Source organism: Camelina sativa, chromosome 7 (genome assembly GCF_030686135.1).
Source record: "Camelina sativa cultivar CO46 ecotype springtype chromosome 7, ASM3068613v1".
NCBI lineage: Eukaryota > Viridiplantae > Streptophyta > Magnoliopsida > Brassicales > Brassicaceae > Camelina > Camelina sativa.
The window spans coordinates 9,739,477-9,762,537 of record NC_141886.1 but is presented as its reverse complement, the minus strand read 5'-3'; the positions used below and the strand labels follow the sequence as shown (position 1 = coordinate 9,762,537).

General features: G+C 30.7%; 1 protein-coding gene and 1 pseudogene across 5 annotated transcripts; both read right to left on the bottom strand.

The window, feature by feature from the left end:
* Positions 1 to 7,470: 7,470 nt before the first annotated feature.
* Positions 7,471 to 8,636, bottom strand: LOC147941117 (uncharacterized; annotated as a pseudogene).
* A 4,775-nt stretch (positions 8,637 to 13,411) lies between these two features.
* LOC104700843 (uncharacterized) lies at positions 13,412 to 18,025 on the bottom strand. 5 transcript variants are annotated; one of them, XR_753658.2, is made up of 15 exons: positions 17,644 to 18,025; positions 17,212 to 17,534; positions 17,022 to 17,107; positions 16,732 to 16,886; positions 16,398 to 16,651; positions 16,246 to 16,300; positions 15,938 to 16,156; positions 15,715 to 15,848; positions 15,426 to 15,612; positions 15,281 to 15,340; positions 14,946 to 15,194; positions 14,599 to 14,857; positions 14,306 to 14,489; positions 14,169 to 14,219; positions 13,412 to 14,063 (listed from the first exon to the last, which is right to left on the bottom strand). XR_753658.2 is itself a non-coding variant. In XM_010416437.3 (15 exons), the coding sequence occupies exons 2-15, from the start codon at positions 17,382 to 17,384 to the stop codon at positions 13,761 to 13,763; spliced, it is 2,391 nt and encodes a 796-aa protein (XP_010414739.1). In that variant the 5' UTR covers positions 17,385 to 17,534; positions 17,644 to 18,025; the 3' UTR covers positions 13,412 to 13,760. The 5 variants fall into 5 exon arrangements, 3 of the variants coding, with proteins under 3 accessions (XP_010414739.1, XP_010414740.1, XP_087314179.1); XR_015561766.1 differs by having other exon boundaries at positions 15,715 to 15,845; XM_010416437.3 differs by having other exon boundaries at positions 14,306 to 14,511.
* Between the last annotated feature and the right edge of the window lie 5,036 nt (positions 18,026 to 23,061).

Sequence of the window (23,061 nt, the reverse complement as noted above, 5' to 3'; positions counted from 1 at the left end):
TTTGAAAAGCCTATCTTAGGCAGGTAGGCAGGGTCCCCCACGCAGAGACATAGAGCGTCTTCCTTTCTTGTAAACCATTTTCTTACTTTTTCAAACATCATCAATTTTATTATGTTCTTATTCATGAAATATGTATCTTAAATACTATGCACGCGTTCTAGTATTTGGTTCGGGTTCAGATATATCCATTCGATTCCAAATACATTTTGAATATAAAGGTTTAGGATCATTCTGTTAGTTTACAATTTCGGTTTGGAATCAATTCGATTTTTGTTATTTTCGGTTTGGTTCCGAATACCTGAAATAATATTATTTTTTTAGAAAATTCTTAAATTTAAATAATTTGATTAAATTTTGATAAATATATCTAATTATTTTTGGATATTATGGTTAAATCAAGTCATCGATCTTTAAATCTTTACTATCCTTCTGTATGGCCTTTCATGTGTTTATTATATAGGGTCTTGCGAGAACGAAGTAACATTCGTAGATTACTGGTTTGAAACCTCTTCCTATATCTCTCTCTTACCACAAATCTTGTCAGCTTCGCAACCCCATGAAGGGGCGGATCCACAATGAGCATGGGTGATGCACTAGCACCATATAAACAATAAATTGTTTTAACTTTTTTGCTGTTTCTGTAGAGTTTAATGGCATAATGGTAAGGGATGCACTCCTGATTCGCTCGCTTTTATAAGTATTTTCTTTCTTTCAGCTTTAAAATCTATGCCTCTACTTGTAGTTAATTAAACCAAGTTCTTAAGTTAAAAGTTATAACGGTATATGTGTTAAAAGAGAAGCAGTAAAGATTAATACAAGTACAGTATAGAAGTTTAAAAGGAATAAAAAAGTTCTTAGGTTAAACATTTAGATACACTATATATATACTCATTATTATTTTGTATAGAATACTAAATGTAATATTCCGAAGCCAGCGTTAGTACCGCAACTGATGGATAGTCTGACCACGTAAAAGAAAAATTTACCTTATTCTACTCTTCGATCGGATATATTTTTGGAACTAATTAAACACGAATTTTTTGGATAGTAAAAATATATAGTCCCTGTCTATGACTTGTAATTGTAATACATGTATATAATTGTATAGTAGGTACTTGTTATCACGTTTTGCATGGGTATATTGTATAATTTCTATATACATAAATTAAAATTGATGAAAAAATATTATTTTTTTAACTCTTGATTTATTATTTAATGCAACTCATGAGAACTGTTACTTAAACGATTCTACCACATATAATTCTCTCTGATCCTATTAGATTCTCTCTACAAATTACATTTTTTTTCTTTGAATACACACTTTCTATTCTACGCGTAAAATCACGGCGAACGGTTCTAATTGTCATTATTGGAGATCTCATGTAATCTTGTCTCCTTAATGTGCAAATTAATTAATTAAACGCACTGTTTGGACGTCGACCCCATACCTCTTGATTTAGAAGTATTAATCAACTCTTAGTCATAGTCAACCACGGGAACAAAGGGATTTCCACGTAAATAGTTATTAGATATTAAAAACCTGTGTAAAAATAGAATACATAAAATTACCAGAAATAGCATGCATAGTCCAATAAATGTACGTAGAATAGACAAGACCAGAAAAATTTATGGCTCCGCATCCTTTTGCTTGGAAATATATACTTTGCATTCCTCTTCTACGTAAAAACAATATTTTGGGCACCAACATTCCAAACATGTCGAGATCGACATATTTTATTCAACCACGAAAAGTAAATCTTGTTTGCATCGACGTTTTGATAACACTTTGGTTTTCGAAGCCTTTACACAGGGGCGGATCTACATGAGAAAGGGGTGGGGCACGTGCCCCATACTCTTTTTAAAAATTTACCCAGTAGAAATTTTGAAATGATATCTTTAGTTCAGTTGGTAAATGAAAATAGTATGTTACTTCAAAGCCACCAGTTCGAGGCTGTGTACATGCTTTTTTAGCATGTTCCTTTTTATTCTATTGACAATTCCATGCACTTTTATTCAATAAAATTATATATATACTTTCAGTTCTATTTTTTTCTTGTATTTCTTTCTAGTTTAACTTTAACAAATTTAATTTGGTAAATGAAAATAGTATGTTACTTCAAAGCCACCAGTTCGAGGCTGTGTACATGCTTTTTTAGCATGTTCCTTTTTATTCTTTTGACAATTCCATGCATTTTTATTCAATAAAATTATATATATACTTTCAGTTCTATTTTTTTCTTGTATTTCTTTCTAGTTTAACTTTAACAAATTTAATTCGTATTTTAATTGTTTGTTATACATATAACTTAACTAAAAATATATAACTTAACTAATATATAATTAGTATACATATAACTTTACTAAAAATGTTATAAAGCTACTAAATTAATAACATCAAACAATATTATCTCTTTTATAGTTCATTTGTTATTTTTAGAGTTTAAATTTATTTGATATGCTTAGATAAGTGAATTTAAATGTAATACATATATTTATAGTTAATTGTGAATTTTAAGTTTGTAAATGTGTCTTTTTAATTATTAAATTATATATATATATATATATCATAGAATATAAGTAATTAAGTATAATTATAAACGAATAAATAAACACTTTCAAAAATTTGGGTTCATTTTTCATTTCAAAATTTAAAATATGTTAATTTGGAAGATATACTTTGATGCTGTCAAATTAGTATATATAATTTCTGTAATATTTTTATAATAGAAATTTATTATTATTAATTATAAGTGTTTGTGCCCCATGCAAAATAGTCTTCTGCACCCGCCACTGCCTTTACATTTATAACCTTACACGAGTAAAACAAAAAAAAAGTGTGATAAAAATTTAAAGTGTTTTTACCAAAAAATTTAAAGTGCATTCACTAGAGTTTATTATTATTTTTTTATATATATAATTCGGAGTAAATCTTGAATGGAAGAATTCAAAACTAATTTACGAGAAAATGATATCATATAGATAGGATATCCTCCAAATTTGCAAATAGACAGTAAACAATTGGTCTATACCCATGTAGCTAAAGAAATAAAACTGAATAATTCTGCATTAATGAAAAATCAATCTCTGCCCTAGATCAATAAAAGGACTCTTCTACTAAAACTAGAACCACTAGCACCACCTTGTGGTTACTAGAGATTATTTTGCATATATTTTCCAATAATATAATTGTTTGCATATGTTGTATTTTTATAATCAGAAAACTATATTGCCAAATGCCAGGAAAGATTTAAACATTTAATATCTATCGAACTTTATTGACATGTATTATTAATATATTTTTTTGTATAGTTTGTAAATTATTGACATGTATGATAAAACAAACAGAAAAACACCAGCATGATCTCTTTCTTGAACATTCACATATTCTAATATACCTGATCGCGTGATGCATGAGCTTTCTCTCTCAACCGACCTTAATTTGCCTTAAGCATGCCCCAAAATAGGATATGATTTTATAACTGAAAGAAATACTCATTGGCTCTGCCGCCCGGATGAATCCTTACCAATGGTTATACCTTTTTCTTAATTTACTCGCTTTGAATTGTTCGTTATTACTTTATACTATTCTTTTGTAAATAAAAACCAAAGTCAATTATAAAGAGTACAAAAAAGTAAATTAAAAAATCAAATATCACTTATCAAGATAAGAAAAGAAGACCACTCCTTTGCCACGCGGTTAGAATGTGTGTATCATGAAATAACAATGGCGTGTTTTCATTCGTTACAAAAAAAAACATCAAACTTACTCGGTATATATCATTACATAAATTACAATATGAACATGTAATAGTTATATGACAAAGGCACTTAATTGTTTCAACCTCTATTTTGGAATTCTTATTTTTTCAACTATTAATATTATAATTAAAATAAAAATGGGTTATGCGAGTAGCTATCGTAAGTCCTTGTCGGCAAAAGAACTATATTTATATATGCTAAATGTCACTACCTCTAATGGATAAAACAATTTGAAAAGTTATTAAAGTGTTCAGTGATCAATGAATCCTATTTTTAATTTTTGGAGCTAATTAAGATGGTCTGATTTTTGCATTGCATATTTGACACACAAAAATGTCAAAAGTCTTTTTTTTTCTCTCTCTCTTCTGGTCGGCTAGATTAAGTTGATTTATGTTTTGCTTTTGATCAGACGATAAAGATAATAAACCACTATTAAAATTAAAAGAAAGCATATTAAAAGAAAGAACTATATTACCTCACTTTGTTTATATGTTAGTGGCGTGGTATGCTTAATTAGACAAATTGGACATACGTTAAAACGATTAAATGCATTATGACATTACAAATTCAACCACAAACAGAAGAACAAAGAAGCACGTAAGAAACTGTGATCTCGGTTTCATATTATGGACCGAAACCTTAACTATATACATTTGCCAATTGGATTTGCTTTCGATAACGTCTTTGATTTTTGTTTTGTTTTGATAACGCTTTGATATGGTTTGGTCAAAGACTCAATTCATGTTATATTTGCTAATTAGTGAGTCAAATATTATATCATGATCCTATTGTCTTGTATTTATCCAAAAATGACATATTCAAAAATATCCCAAGTTGGTCAATCGTCTAAAATTTTCAACTCGTTAATTTAACTATTTTCGTGAACACTTTTTCTATTGTATGTAAACAATATAAATAAAAATACTCACTAGATGACCAAAAAAAATCACTCACTCAACGATAACACCATCTCGAAGAGTATTTTAAACTCTAAATCGATTTAGTCAAACACTCTCAAGGAAAAATGAAAAGATATATATATATACACGACCCATGACATGCCAAAGTCTATGGTCGTATTTAGCATGTGTAAGTGGAATTAGAAATGTTGTTGTAGGTAAAAAAACCCAGCTCGACTCTAGTAACACTAAGATAATATCTCTCTAGCTGGTTTAACTAACCACTTCTTTTTAAAAATACGCAATCTAGATATTGGAGATTTTTTTTTAGGTTTAAGTTCGTGTATCTTTTAAACCAGACGGGGATCAGATCATATAATATGATTTATTTTCAAGTATTACTTGAACTTCTGACTTTTATACTTTATCCTTGGTGTGTTTTTAAGCCAAATGATATTGGATGATTAAAGATATTTTTACAAGACCTATTCAATGGAAATTAGTACTAGAAAGCTATTTATCAACTATTTATGAAATTACAAAGATGGAAAACTATAGGCTTTCACTTTCATGAATGTATGATAACTGTTGACTGCTCCACTGTCCAACATATAATATACGGTCGTCTTTTACTCATGCATAAGTCGTCGAAGACCACAAGAATCGTGGAACCTATCTCACAACTTTAAAACTTGGGCAACCTATATTCTAGAAAATAAAGTAGCATGCTTCTCAAACAATCTTACTTATATATTTCGGATATCAATAAAGAGAATGATGGTGATCCGATCCAGTGTGTACCTTGATTGGTAACATACTAGATAAGGTAGCGTAAAATCGTAATGTTTTCAATTCTCACGTAAGAAAGCAAGGCATGGGAAATTTGCAGTAGTATGTTTTAACATTTAATTAAGACAATTTTTTTTGTTATAGTATTGAACCAGCCTGATGACTTTATGAAAAAGGCCATCGCAATAGCTTTCTTGCTTACACATATTGACTGGTCAAAGCTGTACGTGCGTGCATATACCTAAATGGTGGTCCTATTGCACTTGAGACTTCTGAAAGAGAACACGTACGGGTCTATTGCGTACGTCTATACGTTTTGCAGAACTCTCACCATGGCTTCTCGATCCTTTGAGATTGACAACATCTATTCAATCTTTCTAGTTTTTTTTTTTTTTTTTTTCCAAAACGTGTAAAACAATTATACAAAGATCTCATATGAGTAGTCAAAAAGTTCTATATTTAGACACTTGGTCCCAAAACGAATATAACTCAATACAAACTCTCGCTCTTGACAATTGGCACAGAAACAAACAATTTAGAGCATAACTATTTAATCCTTTGACGCTATCTCTATGTAGACAAAGAAACGGGACACATGTGGTTGGAAACTATAGTAGCTATAACACATGCGTGTGCCGCAAAGGTTTTGTCAAATAATTGCATGCATCCCTTATTATTGGGATGGGCCGAGAAAAGAGAATCATTGAATCAACGCAACAAAACCTAAATAATTGATGCACAGCACCTTAAATCATGATGATAGACCTAAAAGGCTAAAACCTACACAAACAATGGCCCAAGAGTTTCGTAGGCAGCTCCCTACCTTAAATAGACAAACTTTTTGTGGAATATTGGTAAAGAGAAGAACGAACGGTAAATCAATAGCCAAAATGGACCCAAATCTACTGAACTAGAAAAGAAAAGTGATATATAAGAAGATTAATTGTTTTATACCACTAGATCAATTACATGCATTGCCAGTGAATTTTAAAACAAAAAATACAACAAATAATTTGTTTTACACTGTATAGTTGTTACCAACTGTAAACTATTTTTAGAATATTTGTTTACCAACATTTTAGATAGGTATTATTTAAGGCTTATATTTTTTTAAAGTCATGTTTTTTTTTTATGATTTTTAAAGAAACTTTTATAGAAATTTAGAATTTTCTTTTCACAGCAAAATATTAAACATACAAAAAAAAAAAAAAACCAAAAATAACACTAAAACAAGTTTATGGACAAATAGAGCACACACTCTATGAACTTTTTTAAATAGCACTAGTTGACATAATTAAAATATTTTAAATTTATTTTTAGAATTTTTTTAGGTTTGAATTGACTATTTTACATTTAGAGTATAGTTTTAAGAGAGCAAGGTTTAGGTTTTAGAGTTTAGTGCTAAATTTGGAAACAAAACTTAAATGTATGCTATATGTTGTAAGAATTGCCCAACATTTTATCTACGAGACAATGGGAGTGTAATTCAATCAAAAGTTTAAGCGAGTGTATTAAAAAAAAATTATTTCAGTTATGGGCTTTTAAATTTGAAGGAAACTGTTATTGAACTAGTTATTTGATTATCTTATTGAAATCCATTATTATTGAAAACATTGAGAATTGGATCTTAATGACATTAAGACAATTTAAAGAGTTTTCTTAGTCAAATATATAAGAAATCTAAAGGGGTGTATTTGAAATGATTTGAGTTTTAGAAAAATTGTTAAAATTATGATCTATTGTACAATCCTCCCAAATCTATGAGATCGGCCCTGTTCGTTTTTCTTGTCGCTGAATCATGTCGCTAAATCAGCGACTGTCGTTATGTCGTTCGTTTGGCTAGAGACTATGATTTTTTTAATTTTTTTTAAAGTTTTTTTTACCTTTTTAATGTATAATAAATGTGTATTGATGAAAAATTTATATTGTGTAGATTTAAATTAATTAAAAAATAAATTAAGGAAATAAGTTGTAATTAATCAATTCTAATACCATGATTTACATAAAAAATTAAATTTTCACACTAAAACTTTTTAGTAAGGCAATTGACGTCCTCTACCAATCTGACCGGTGATAGTATCACGCAACCCTTCCATTGCTCTATCTCCAGTAGGTTCATATGGAGTATATCCACCATGATCATCATCATCATCATCATCATCATCATCATCATCATCATCATCATCATCATCATCATCGTCATCACCATCTTCATTGCCATGAATATGATATTCTTCTGTTCTTTGCCAATGTATAAAATCATTATCCTCTCGATGTGATTCACTTATGAAGTTTTGTAGTGCCATGGTTGCTATCACAATCTTGATCCACTTAGTCAAACCATACTTAGGATGCTTACGATCTAAGATTCTCTATTTTGCTTTCCAAACTCCAAAAGTCCTCTCTATCACTGATCATAGTCATGAATGTTTCATGTTAAACAACTCCCGCGTGTTTTGTGGTGGTCCTTCTCTAGTAAACTGATCAAGGTGATATCTAACACTACAATGCGGGCCAAGATATCCTGTCTTTGTGGGATATCCAGAGTCAACCAAATAATACTTCCCATTTGGCGGATGTGGAAAAGAAACTTCATTCTTTGCACAATAATTCAACACCTTTGTATTGTGTGCTCTACCTCGTACTCCAACATATGCATATATGAACTTCATTTCGAAGTTACATATTGCAAGGACATTCATAGTTAGTTCCAATTTTCTTTCTCTGTACGCTTCTGCATTTGTACTTGGAGGACGAACTGAGATGAGTGTTCCATCAAGTGCTCCAATGCAAACCTTAAAATAGGGTCAATATCGATCATCATTTCTCAGAATTGAACTTACCCTTGTGAATTCTCCTTGTCCCGGTTTTATTGTATCTGCTACAAACTTCAGAATAATGCTTAAAACTTCATCAAGTTTCCTCTTCATTGTATCCAATGATCTTTGATACCTTACATCAATCGCTCTCACGGTTTTATCCTGACCAACCATCTCAAGAAACATAGCAACTGCTTCTTCTGTGAATATTGCTACCTCTATCTATGTTCCCTTCTAAACCATATCTCGTAGTAAGCATCCTGCATAATGCTTCAAACGTTCTTTGATTCATCCACATAATATCATAGCATTGTTGGTCTGATCCATGCATTAGTTGCTGAATATGACACCATCCTCCTCCTCTAATCTACTAACTACATTCTGATATGCTCAAATTAAATCCTAGAGCTACTCTCTCAAATTAAGAGATCACTGTAGTACTTAGGGGTCGAATTCCACAAAAACTCAAGTCTACACAATAAATTATAGATTTTTATAATTAAGCTAAACAAATTGATTTTAATTGAAATAACAATGCAAAATATTAAATAAAAGCTTGTGAAAATTCAATGGATCAAAAAGCTAGGTCTAGGGAATTTCTCAGGAAATTACAAAATATTAAAATCAATAATTAAATAGGATTCAAGCAATTAAGATCAGATCTTTTGTAAAATAAATCAGTTCTCACTGCAAATATTATCTAAATTTAAAACCAGAAAATCCAAATCTCTTTGTAAAATTCAAGGTTAAAAATCAGCTTTTAATAACAGATCATATCTCTTTGCAAGAAGTAATTTTGCTCATCAAAAGGTTTTATCAGGAAAATCAATTATATTCTCATATCAATTTATTTTCCTGTGTTACTAATTCTAGGTGATCAATCAAGAATTAATATGAAGAACAACCTACGATGAAGATCTAGAAAGATAATGAATCCTAAATAAACAGATTTAATAATTCATAAAAATCTATGAAAAACCCTGAACCTAACAAGAGATCTATTCAGACATGATCAATGAAACGAAAACCATGAATAAAATAGATATAATTAAGAAATTAGAAGAAGAAGTAAAGGAGTTTTGAATCTTCTCTGAATGAGTCTTGATTCTTCTCTCCAAAAACTCTCTCAAAATCTCTCAAGGTTCTCTCTCAAAATTTGCAGGGAAAAATAAAGCTTAAGGGTTTCTAAAACCTAAAAACACTATATATATGTCTTAAAAACACGTCAGGGACTTGTCTTGCAATTATGGAGAACTTCGGGGAATTTTGTAAAACTTCCAAAACTTGCTTTCTCGTCGGCTAACACAGTGTGTCGATTGATGCTATAGGCGGTGTCGTTCGACACCATCACTCTGTTACGACTCCAAGTTGATTTCTCCGATTAAATGCTCCAAAATGATCCAAATTGCTCTACTTTGCTCCTTACGTGTCAAAATCCTAGAAAACCTGTAAAAACTCAAAAACAACCTAGAAAACAAATCAAAAAACTCAAAAAACACACTTATATCATGCTTAAAAATCATAAAACAATGATATATCAAGCTCCATCCAAACCAAATCAACACAAATAAGGAGTAACCTTTTTATCTACTACCATGATTCAGAAACGAACCTTATAAACAAACAAAAGTAAGACAAGATTCTAGATTTCAGATCACAAATCAGCCAAATTCACTTCACAATGTTCACCAATATCTTTACTTTCACAACTTGAATCCCTTCTGAAGTAAAACAATTACGAATTCCACCAAAGCCTATGATATGAACAACAAAAGTACAATTTTTACAGATCAAAGCCATGTCCCACAACTGTAAAAAAAAAGTCCAAATACGTCTACCTCTAACCCCATGAATCTCATGCCAAAAGCAATGATTAATATAAACTGCCATAATCCCGTATTATGCCAAATAACACATAAAAGAACACACAAAACAACCCACAAAAGAATCAGGTTTATGACTTCTTTTTTTTTTTGCTCAGAGAATTTTTTTAAAAAGACCAGTTTTAGCAAAGAAAACTAAAACCCAATTCAAACCCACTAAGAAGCTGAGAGATTTTCAAACACACTAGAATAATAAATACACATCACAAACAAAAACCCAATTATACTGACAAACTTAGACCAAAGAGAACAAATACAAGTCTAGTGGGTTGTGTAGTTTGTGTAGCTCATATTTAACAACAATACAAGTCTAATCAATAACCAATTACGTACCTTGGGAATAATTGATTCTTGAAGTGATTCTGGAAGTGACTTCACTCTTCTGAAATCGAGAACCACAAGCTGTAAATAACAAAAGTACCAATTTTAAACTAAACCCATTAAAATCATACAAAACGAGCAAAGAACTTTGGGGGTTTGCTAAGAGTTCAAACCAAACAAAAAAACAATAAAAACCCATAAACCCCACTACTCTAAACCCAAAAACCCAACTCATACTAGAACCATAATTTTGAGGATTATCTTAAAGTAGCTTGAAGGATCGATTGAGATGGAGAAATTGATGGAGATGGAGATTGAAGTTCTACGGATCAATGGAGATGAGAGGAGTTCTATGGATTGATGCGTATATGGATCGATGGAGATGAGATGGAGGTTTGAAGTTATATGGATCGATGGTAAGATGAGAGAAGAGAGATGAGATGACAAGAGAGATCGGTGGAGATGAGAAAGAGATAGATCGATATTAGAATTTTTTTTTATTTTTTAAAAAAGACAAGAACATTTTATTAATTGTTGGTTCCAGTCGTCGTGTTTTTAAAATCAATCACTAAAAAAGCAGCGAACAAAAATTGAGTCACTGGTCGCTGAATCATATCGCTACAACTGGTTGCTAAACCAACGATAGGCAAACGAACGATATTTGGTCGTTGTCGTTGATTTCTGTTACCAGCGACAGGAAAACAACATGGCATCATCTTTTGAATTTTTAACTAAGGAAATCTTCTAAAATTCCTTATAATAATTAAAGTGGATTGAAAAGTAGATTTTGGGAAGTTTGACATATGATAACGAGTTAGTATTATTTTGTTAAATCGCGATCTGATTGTTAAAAAAAATAAGAAATAAGATCAAAACAAATTGCAATCTTAGTTTTTAATTTCCAACTTCGTGAATTCAGTTTTTTTTTTTAATGTTTATGTTATAAAAATGATACATGAAGATTTTTCATATTCAAAACATAAGGTAGTATATTTATATTCATATTCATATTGGACTGCCATGGAATATTTTATGTAGTTAATGTCTGGTTGAAAAATCCTCTATATAATAAAACGGAAGTACACAACATTGTTTTGTAGACTATATAATTTTAATAAGTTGGCTACAAATAGGTTATAGATTAAGTTTTATATTATTTGTATAGTCTGGATTTATTGTTTCCAAAAATCTTAAAGAAAATATTCTAAAGAATCATTTGATATCATCTAACTTACCATATTAATTTCTTTTATTAAATTATTCGTCAAATAAAATCTTTTAATATATAACTTAATATATTAATTTGTTAATTATCATTATACTTCACCTCTCATCTTTATATATGAGTATATTTTATGAAACAAATAAATTATCATATTATTTATTATAATCAAAAAACATTTTTATTTCCGGATATACCATAAGTTGAATTTTAAAAACAAATATAAATGATTCAATCTATAGAATATTTAAGTTTTATTAATATTATTCTTTAAAAATAATATCTATTGAATTAAAAATTTTACTGAGTAACTGGTCAAAATTTGAATATTTACATTCAATTTCATACTTTTTTGTTGAATTTAAAATTTTTATATAATATAATAAACTTTAAATAATTTATTTTGAAATATTTTTAATATATTGAAACTTCATATTAAAGTTAGAAACTATAAACACTCTAAATTGGTTTGTTATAGCAATGTCAATAATATGTGACTATAATATGAAAGAATTTCAAAAAACCAAGTATATTAAAACAAAAAGTATAACAATATATTAAATTACTCATAATATGATAACTCACTTTTTAAAAACCAAATTCACAAAATTATGTCTTATAATGACATTCAAGTCATGAGGTAGAATATATATTGTTGAAATAACTTCACGTACATAAACTAATACAACATATTCAAAATTTATTTTAAAATAGAAAATATACCAAATTTTGTATAAAATAAAATTTAACTAGTGATATAGTACGGGTACTTATCTAGAATCATTAACAATATAAAACTTACAAAATAAGTGTATTTTTCAAGTCATTATATTTATCATATCATTTTATTGCATAATATTTTATCCAAAAAAAACTTTTAAAAACAATCACATAAATTATATTTTCTATTAAAATTACAATATAAATAAAATGAATTTCAACCGTGCTCTAGCACGGGTCTTAATCTAGTGATATTGTACAAAAGATGTATGATATATTTATATACCAACATAAATTGATTGTCGTACTTGTCATCAATAAATAAAGTTAGACTTGAAAATGTAAGAACGATTAAAAGAAAACTTGAGGCTCCATCTGTAACCACAAAATCGTAGATATTTAAGGGTGTATTCAATCAAACATTTTCAGTTATTTATGTGAAAAACAAACAAATAATTTGTTATTCAATAATGAAATTTAAAAGGTATTATATAATCTTGTTTAATTGAACTAGTGATTTGAAAATCTAACTCAATGTCATTTTGAAGAGTGAATGTTTAATGATTTTCTTTTTTCATCTGAATTTATATTAAAAACTGAACAGATTACATCTGTAGAATACAAAAAGGTGAAAACATCGAATTCACTTAAAACTAAGCCCAAACAAATTAAAGAATTTTCTTAGTTAAAAAAAATAAAAAAATAAATCGCATGGTTTTAAATAGGAATTAATCTTTTTTTACAATAAATCATAACAATTTTATTTAAATTATTAAAATCATATAAAACCTAAAATAACTTTAAATATATGGTTGTCAAAGAAGAAAAAAAAAAACTTTAAATATATGATTGAATCCACCCCCTTTTTTTTTTTTTTTTTTTTTGGTCAAATGATTGAATCCACCCCTATAAATAGTTTTTTTTGTACTAAACCATGAATGTTCCTGTAGTATTCTTATGTAAAGAAGTGATAGATCCCAAACTTAAAATACATTGGGGTAACATCTCAAACGATGCTTATGCTTTTACTTGCAAGAAAAATACAGTCTCGTCTCAAGCTATTATTTGAGAGTAGGCAAAATAAAATTACAGGCCATTTATACACTAAAAAATGTTTTGGTTTTTTTGGATCCTTTTTCTGGAAGAGTTTTAATCAAAAAAAATTTGGACCCTAGGTTTTTGCCTACCTTGCCACCCCCAGAGGCCTGAAAATACATTGCTTGTAATGTAAACCAACTATCTAACTTTTCATTCAAAAACAATTTTAGACCAAACTATCTATAAAGCTAATATACAACAGTGCATATTTCCCTTTGTAAATCCCAAAAATTTCTTCAGCTAAAGAAGTTCAGCGGAACAGATCTTGAAATGACCACATTATGAATCTTGCAAAAATATCAGACTCCAAAAACTCGATGTGAGCAGCACGTCCGATGAATGAGTTCAGGTTACGACCATACACAGTTGTGTCAAAGTTAACGTCGCAGCGCATAAACACCCGTTGCTGATGTGGTGCTTCCGGGACCGGTCCACGAATTTGGTCCAAACAATTGTTCAGCATTTCTAAAAAGGCTATTCCCCTTTTCGAGCTGTCGAAAGAAGCCGGCTGGCATGATTCGATTCTTGCCGAGTGATATGGAACATAACCATCCTGCATTACATAACAGCCACATTACTCTTGAGATTCTTGTCCCCTAATCTGATCAATTGCTAGTAACAAACTTCACACAATCAAGTTTCAAACTGGGAAGCATACCTGAGGAGACGAGAGGAGAATTATATTTTTGAAATTTTCCAACGTCTTTTGCTGAAAGAATTCAACAGAGTTTTTAGAACCAGACAACAAAAATACATTTCTGTGAAAACCATGGTGAGGTATTTTTTTTCTCTAACCTTGCAGAGTTTGTAAAAGAAAGTATGACGGAGATCAGGATCATCTGTGAGTGTAAGCTGGTGAATAACTTGTGTACTCTTCAACTTTTTCAGGAGCCAAAGCCCGGAGTTAAACAAGGAGTTTGTACTATACAGATAACCCAAGTGCGGACCCGAGAGCGATAAGTATGTATGTAGAAATTTCCTGTATGGTTCCATTAAACTATCTGAAAACAACGAAGTGATTGCATAAACACCAAAACATAAACTAAGAGTCATTTGATATATTACCAAATTTTTTAAAGAGTTATTACCGGCAAGTGCTGTTCTGATGATGACATTACCAATGGAATGCCCAACAAAACTCAATTTGATTCCTTTCAATTGCCCTTGTCTCGCATATCTATCTTTTTTCCTCTTAAGGAAAGAAACAACTTCTTGCGCAAGTCTCTGTCCCATTTCTCTGAAATCTCCATGTGTTCTCTCCTCATTCGCCTCGGACATGAGAAACTCTATTTTAGGATCTATCAGAAGCCACTGATTCCGAACAAGCCTTAAGTCCAAGTGATGCCCCTATGGTAACAAATAATAAACACATTTCCATCACGTAAATGAAAAAAACAAATCGAAAAAGGAAAGAACACTTCCAGAAGATACTTGCCTGAAAACCATGAACAAATACTACGATTTTTAGTTCACGGGCACTTTGCTGGGAGTTAGTAGGTTTTGTTTTATCCGCTTCATCATTGTTCCCATTAAGCAAGTTAGAATCGAGCAGATCCACATGTCTCAAATACGAATTATCACTTAATGTGCGTCTTGGTGCATTCAATACACGTTCAATAATAACAATGGGAACCCGCATAGGATCTCCAAGTATATGCATGTCTTGTATTGAACGGTTGTTAATCTGCACCAACAATTGTATTGTGACAAGATAAAACCAAGAGTTTATAAACTAAATGAAAGAACTAAACCAAACAGATAAGAACAAACCCGCATCTGTGCAATACTTCGACGGTGAAGTTCGGCACGGGTAGCTGCAATTTGAGCAGGCTGCATCAGAGCAAAAAAATAGGATGAGCCAGGCTTGTGTGTTTCACAAAATTTAACAAGAAGAGAGACAGAAGACGAAACTCACTTCATTCAACTTCAACACGCTTGGGTGTCTTTTGTGTGCACTCTGGTTTAAGATATCAGTCATTCCACTATTTATAAAATGATGGGGCATTTCAACCTTAGAATACACCATCCATATTGACCATTCAGCTCTCCGATCTTTAGTCCAGTTATCACGAAGATATTCCAGTATTTTTGTGTGATTATCCCTAAAAAGGACACATGAGATAAATGCCTAGAATACTGATCTTTTCAGATTGCTTTAGAAGGCCTGCAACTTAAGAAGATCACTGAATGTCTAAAGGAGTTACCGGTGAAATCCTAGAAACGTGGTCCAAAGATAATGCAGCTGCGTGCCTAGTAAGTGGAATAGACGGGATAGCTGATCCTTTGGTAATTCATGAAGCCACTCATCACTGGCTAAATCAAATGTGATATTCAACTTCTGTTCCAAAAGAATTGAGAAATAAGCAGAAGAAAATGAAACAGAATAATCCATTAAAAAACCAATGAGCATCAAAATAAAGCAAGGACCTCAAGATTGTTTTGTTCCTTGCCTTGTCCTGAACTGTCAACTGTAGAGTTAGATAACGGAACATTGTTCATATTTGAAACAAAGTCAGACAAGTCTATTGATTGACCAGCTGCCTCGCTAAGTCTTTGCATATCCTCGAGTAAAATATCACGAGCTCCAAGTAATGCTTTAACAAATGACACCAGTTTCTTGTCAGCAGAAGCAAGCAGACCAAGTGCCTAGCGGACAAAAAAGTTGGCAACCAATGAATAAGACGTTTTCTATAGACAAATGCAAAATATTAAACCACTGAACCACAAGCACATACTTTCTTGAATGATTGAGCAGTGCTGCCACTGACATTTTTACTGTTACTTACGCCACTGCATCAAACACTTAGACATATCAACTAAATAAAAATATGAACTTAAGCAGAAAATAAAGTATATTACATCGAATTGAAACATTTTGTAGACTAACCTTGATAGACTAGCAGATCGTTTGTAAGCAGCAGATTTCAATACAGTGATGTGGACACTCACATCGACAAGAACCGCATGAAGTGTATCAAAATGCACTGGACAGTATGAATGCAAGCCTGTAAGAGCTTTAGGAGGAATACGGAACTCATGAACGGCAACAGGAGAAGCATCTAATTGCTTCCCTGATTCGTTATCTATACACGGAGCATACATAAGCTCAAACTTTAATATCGCAGCAGATGTAGCTGACCCCTGCATACCCAGAATCATTTCACAACTTTATTAACGCACCAGATACATAATAAGAATAAATAATTAGTAGAGATTGCTACCTCATATCTTTCTAGAGGCAGAGTAAATGAAATCATCATACACAGACGAATGTCCTGCCTAGCATATTTGATACGAAAGGGCTGTGTTAAGAAACTATTATCTTTATCAACTATCCTCCACACTCCATATGAGTCATTAGAACCAGAATCAGGTGCTGTAACAAAAAAAACAACCCTCTTTGTCAAATAAAGTCTCTAACAATGCAGACTCAATCACACAGGCATAACAACAAAGACATTAGAGTCCAAAGAGCAGTAGTAACTTATTCGTAAGAAAAGCTATATATCACCTTCATACTGAACAACTCGTGAAGGAATACCACGAGTTACATTATCACCATCTTCCCATCTCATGGTGATCTTTATTTGATACCATCTAATGAATTAAAAGAATCAGAAACTTACAAAGAACAATGTACAAAGTAGAAACTTGAGTTTTTTTTATAGTCAACAGAAGAAACATAACAAGTGTTTCCATACCCTTGTTGGAAAAGATCAAGGTTATGAAACCTGTGGATATAAATCGCAATCTCTTGAACCGTATCAACCATTAGTACTGGCTTAACCTTTGCAATGTAAGGTTTCGCATCAAGTGTCTTTGCTTGCCTACTTCTTTTACTCAATCCAATTAACCATCTAAGACGGCGTATCATATGTGAACCAAAAATTAATCACATCACTTTCTTAAATCTTTTTGACTTTGTTCTTCTTTAGTATCAATCAATCTCATCTCTCTCTATAAATCTCCCAAAAGTAAAAACATGTCTACATAATGTGTAGGTGAACCATAACACTAACAACACCTGCAGATAAAGCAATAAGCACATTTAAAATAAAAATAAAAACGGAAACTTTAACAAGACCCATCATTTGTAAGAATGCAATGAATCGAAAACAGAGCAGGAACAGAACCTGTAAGGTCTCTTAGATCAAGATCTGACGGATTTACAGAAACGAAAAGAAAGAACCCAGATTTGTTAGGGCCTTTTCTTGGTTTCAGCTTCTGGGAAAAGAGAACAATGAGACAAAACACTGAAGATAACAACAATGTGGAGAAAAGAGCAGAGGAGGAGAAAAGGATCTGGGGAAACTACAAATTGTGATTGGTACAAAGAATAAAAATTTATTGTCGAGCAATTCGAGGGGAGCTTTTAATTGTTATAAAAATGAAAACTTTAATTCAGATTTGATTAAATTTTTTTTGTCGAGTCTTTAAGGACGAATGTTCATACGAGAGAGAGAAGGAGACCATGTTCGATCCAAGCTTTGTCTTGTTTTTTTCGACTCGTACGGTAAAAAAAATCCTGACCCGCTCGGGTAACTTGACTTGTTAGTTTTGGGCCTTTAGTTATGCTTAATGGGCCACTATTTTATACCCAAACCATTGGGTCAAAATGTTAAATTGTGATACTGTAGTCTACCGTAACACTATATTTTATAGGTTTTTTATGCAAAATATTCTTTTTTTCCTACGAAGGCCAATTGAATTAAAAAAAATCATTATGTGTATTATACAATTATGTTAAATTCGAGTTCGTAGAAAAAAAAATATATACGTACATTACTGTTTTGCTTATATTAGCAAATCCTAGTGTTGTGTTGGTACAGAGATCCTTATGCAAAACATTTGTTAAGTCATGTTGGGCTGAAATACACATTCTTATCTACTAAATTAATAAAATGACAAAATAGGCAAAGAATCCTAATGGAATCTTTTGATTTTACGTTTGAAAAGAACATTAATTAAGACATTATCTTGCTTAAACAAACTTGATGGGGAAATAGATGAAGATGCCATGCCAGTCGTGATGCTAACGATATTCTCCATTTAGCTTTACAAAAAGATGTGTCTCTTTCTAACACTTTGTTCTTCAATTGTGAAGGAATCTACAATGGTCCATATACAATTTTATTCATATATATATATATATATATATATATATATATCACTTGTTCATACATTTGTTCTCTGGATAAAGCAGAATTTTATACATCAGGTACATCGTCTAATCTTTTGGTCTTTTAAAGATGCCTTTGAACATATTTTAGTATCAAACGAAGATATGTACTCAACAACGCAGATATACTTTACCAATAGAAAAAACTTCTAAACTCTTAACACTTTGTTTACCGTTTTTTTTAAATGATACTTGTCATTTTGTAATATTTCAAAGTGATCGCGTATGAATAGAAAATATTGTAACAACTATCCTACTATATTAATTGAGAAGTACAAATATGAAACTAACCTTAAAACGTGTAAAATTTTACATTCAATTGTCATTAGAAAAACTTAATTAAGATTAATTAATTAATTAAAAAACGAAAATTGGAGACACATAAAATAAAATAAATTGTAGAAAAGTAAAAAAAAATCTATTAGAGAAACAAAACTAATTCCTACTTAAAAAAAATAATAGCTAAGATTTTAAAAATCTAATCGAATAAAATCCAAAGTTTATTACATTCAAATGTTCTATTGACAGATTTTCAATAAACATTTTTAAAATACAAAAAAATTTATATAAGCAAACCAAATTTTTAATCACAAATCTTTAAAAATAACATAATAACAAAATAAATTATTAAAAAATTTCATCAAACAAAAAGTTCAACACGCAGTTTTCCGCGGATTAGTACCTAGTTTCATATTTATTAGCGATGATGAGATAAGTTAGTTATTGTTGATTTCATTAAGCTCTTCTTTTTTTTTGGTTAGGCGTCAAGAACATGCAATATACAAGTTTAAGCTAGGGTTATGACACATTAACAATAATAATACAAGAAAAATACCCTCAAATAGCATTAAAACAAGTCTAATGGACAATTTTATCACATATTCATAAACTTTTTATGCTCATTTCTTATTTATTTTCTTCTTTTCCTTCTCTTTTTTTCTCCCACTCATTGACTCATACCAGCTTTTTCTCTACGACGAAGAGTTTGGTCTAGAAGGAGCCAATCCTCGCTAGTCGTAACTATTTTTTCACTGCTTTACAAGTGTCTTCTTCACTAACTCCGATTATTGGTAAATGTGACATCAGTGATATAACGGTAAGTAAATTTCGAGCTCGACCATTCTTCTTTTATTATTCGCAACTAGTTTCTCATTGTTGTAGTTGATAACCGGCTTCATGCAAAAAAGCTTTGAGAGAATACTTTCTTCTCTTTATCATTCACTAGGAAGATGTTTGAATATTGAGTGTTTTATATCAACTTTTATGTCACAATAGAACCATTCTTCTTTGTATTATTGGTGCTTGCTTGTATAGATACATAATTTTGTTCAACTGAGTTTAGCTTTTGAACACTAGTAAACCTGGAAACGTTCGTAACTTAAGGTTAGCAAAGATATACAGCAAACAAATAAAGTGGCTATGTGTTTGGATATTACAACACCATACCATAATTTAAAAAGGATAACGGCCTGAGCGACCAAACCTAACATAATTGTAATCATACATCAAAACCTTACCCATGTGATAATGGAGCACCCAAAAAGCACCACTAAGCAGTTTCGTTTTAGACCATGCTACTCCAACGTTACATTTTATAAAGCTGTATGGAGGAGGCTCTTATTATCTATATTTTACGGACATCATATATTTATATAATAAATGGATATTCTAACAAAAATATTTCACATGTTATGTTGTGACCACATAGAAATTAAACATATCATTTTCAATTAATATAAATTTGTAATACCAAAAAAAAAGGATATATAGATAGAGTGACATACTGGACATTAACATTGTACACTATTAAAATACAAAAGAAAATGTTAAATACAGTATTTTCCTAACATTTCACATTCATATATTGATTCTATAAATTGAGTTACTGAATATATATTTTCTCTAAACTACTTTTAGTTTTATTTTCTTAGTCAACCAAACAGTTTGAAATTTGCTTTTCAACGACATTGAAACTTTTCAGAAAATCAATTTCATAAATAATTTTAAATGATTGTAACAAATCATTAAATCAATCAGTATCAAAGACTAAATTAACATGAACTAGAGTACTATGTGAGTCGTGTTCAAACTACTCCATTGATCGGGTCTGAGTGATCGTTCAGAAAATCTGGTGATATGACCTGAAATAAGAATCCAAGAACTACTTTTCTGATATTTGTAAAACCAATTTTATTATCTAAACTTTTTATTATATTGTTTTGTGACTATTGTTTACTTTTTAAACTTTCCAAGAAGTCGGCACTAAAGTTACTTAACGATATACACCGTCCATTTTTGTTCAGAATTAGTTGTCTCACAAATTCACAATACATAACAGTTTATTTTAACTTAAATCAAAGTCGACTTGTACTACATTTTTTTTAATTGTCTTTGTGTCTCTGAATACATTTATTTATAAACATAATTTTTATCAGCTCACATTCAAAAAAATCATTTTGGTTGTCGACTACGAAAATTTTGATTCCCCCCAAATAATTGGCATGCAAAATTCAAAGTTCTTTTTCCATACTCGAAATCATTGTATAAGTTGGTAATTTGGAATTATTTTCCGTGGGGTCGACTTTATAGGCCAAACTCGTTCACGTGTCTTTGATTTTGATAAAATAATGTTCTATATCGTAAAATTTTATAAATAATATGAACCTCCCACGTATAGTATATAGCTAGCTAGTGAAATAGACAATGCACTAATAAAGTAAAAGAATGAAAAATTCGTTTGGTCAATTACTTTGCCAATTTTTGCAATGCCAAAGCCACTTTATGTTATATCTTTACCGGTATCGCTATAAATATTTTCTGGTAAATATGTTGCGTCGTCAGATTTGATATCTTCTACCTATTTATCTTCTCGAATTGTGTCCTTGATTCAGAGATCAATTAATGAACCTTTTTTTTTTTTGTCTCTAGATAACCACAACCACGTTTTAGAGAAAAAACGTCATCACAAACTACAGTTGAAAAATACTAGATTTAGGAAGACGTGTTGTTACAACAGTTGAAAACGACAAAAAAAAGTAGTATATATTATTTTATTTTTTTGGTAATGATGCAAATTATTCAACTTCTTATGGGATCTTATCGTTTAATAATCTATAATACCTTTTGTGGTTTTTTATTTCGATGATGGTGAATTTTAACTTTAAAATGAAAAAGATAGTGAAGATGTTAATGAGTTTGGCAGACACCAATGTACCATGCATGTAACATGTTACAACACCTAGGTGTCTCGAAAGCGAAATGTTTTGTACTTCAATGTGGAATATGGCCAGAGATAGTATAAGATTCAGTCTGATAGTTATGAGTTGAGCTAGTTGATGATCATGTTTATCAAGTGCATGCTATAGGAAATCTAATCAAGCTTGAAGTGAGGAGCTGTGTAAGTAATGTTTGTTTTTAGTTTGGATTTCTCGAAAGCTGTGTTTTCTAAAGGTACCAAACTAAGATAATGTGATATGAAGACGTCTAAAACTGTGGAATAATAGTTATAGATAAAACAGATTCGATCGACTGATACTTTTTCAGAAACATATGTACGTTTATATGTGAATAAAGATGTAATTTGTAAAGAGAATACTCTAGACTCAAACAAATTAATGTGAATAGAGGTTGTAATTTGTATAGAGTAAATTATAAATTGAGGTCGGCCACTAATCCTTTAAATGGAAGGGTTGTGCATGTTTCTTGTTGAAGGAGATGTATTCAACCGCATTAAATGCTAGTTTAAGAAATTAATTGCTTTTACGCTATATATACAGTAGGATTACATGTAATGAACAACTTTTTTCGGGCGAAAGTATTGTTTTCCAATCTTACCAAATGTATTATAAAGCTTATCCATTCATACCAAATGTGTTACACAAATTAGCTTAGGAGTAATACAAATTTAGAGCTTACAAACTCAAATATAAAAGCATCCAAAGATGCAACAAAATTGAAGATAGGATAAACTGACAAAGAACCCATAAAATTACGGAGACAAAAGTTAAAACTCATATTGCCACAAGCGAGAAAATGATAAGTCGGGATCACACCCATGTTATATATTCGAAAAGTGACGAGATAGTCACGTCCAAAATGAACATCTTAAAAATGACAAATGACTGTTTTTCATAGCATTTTTGTTTTGTTTTCTAATTCTTCGTTGGCCTTAGGATGACAGATCTGATCGGGGTTAGATTGTATCATTGTAGTTGTGTCTCGAGTACATATACTTCCAAAATCAAGATTTTTAGTGCATATATATACTTATTTTTCCCTTTTTTTTTCCTTTGCAAAAGGTTAAATCATATTTCTTTTAAAACGAATAAGCTAGCCTACAGATAATGTGATGTGATTTAAGGAAAATTGACAA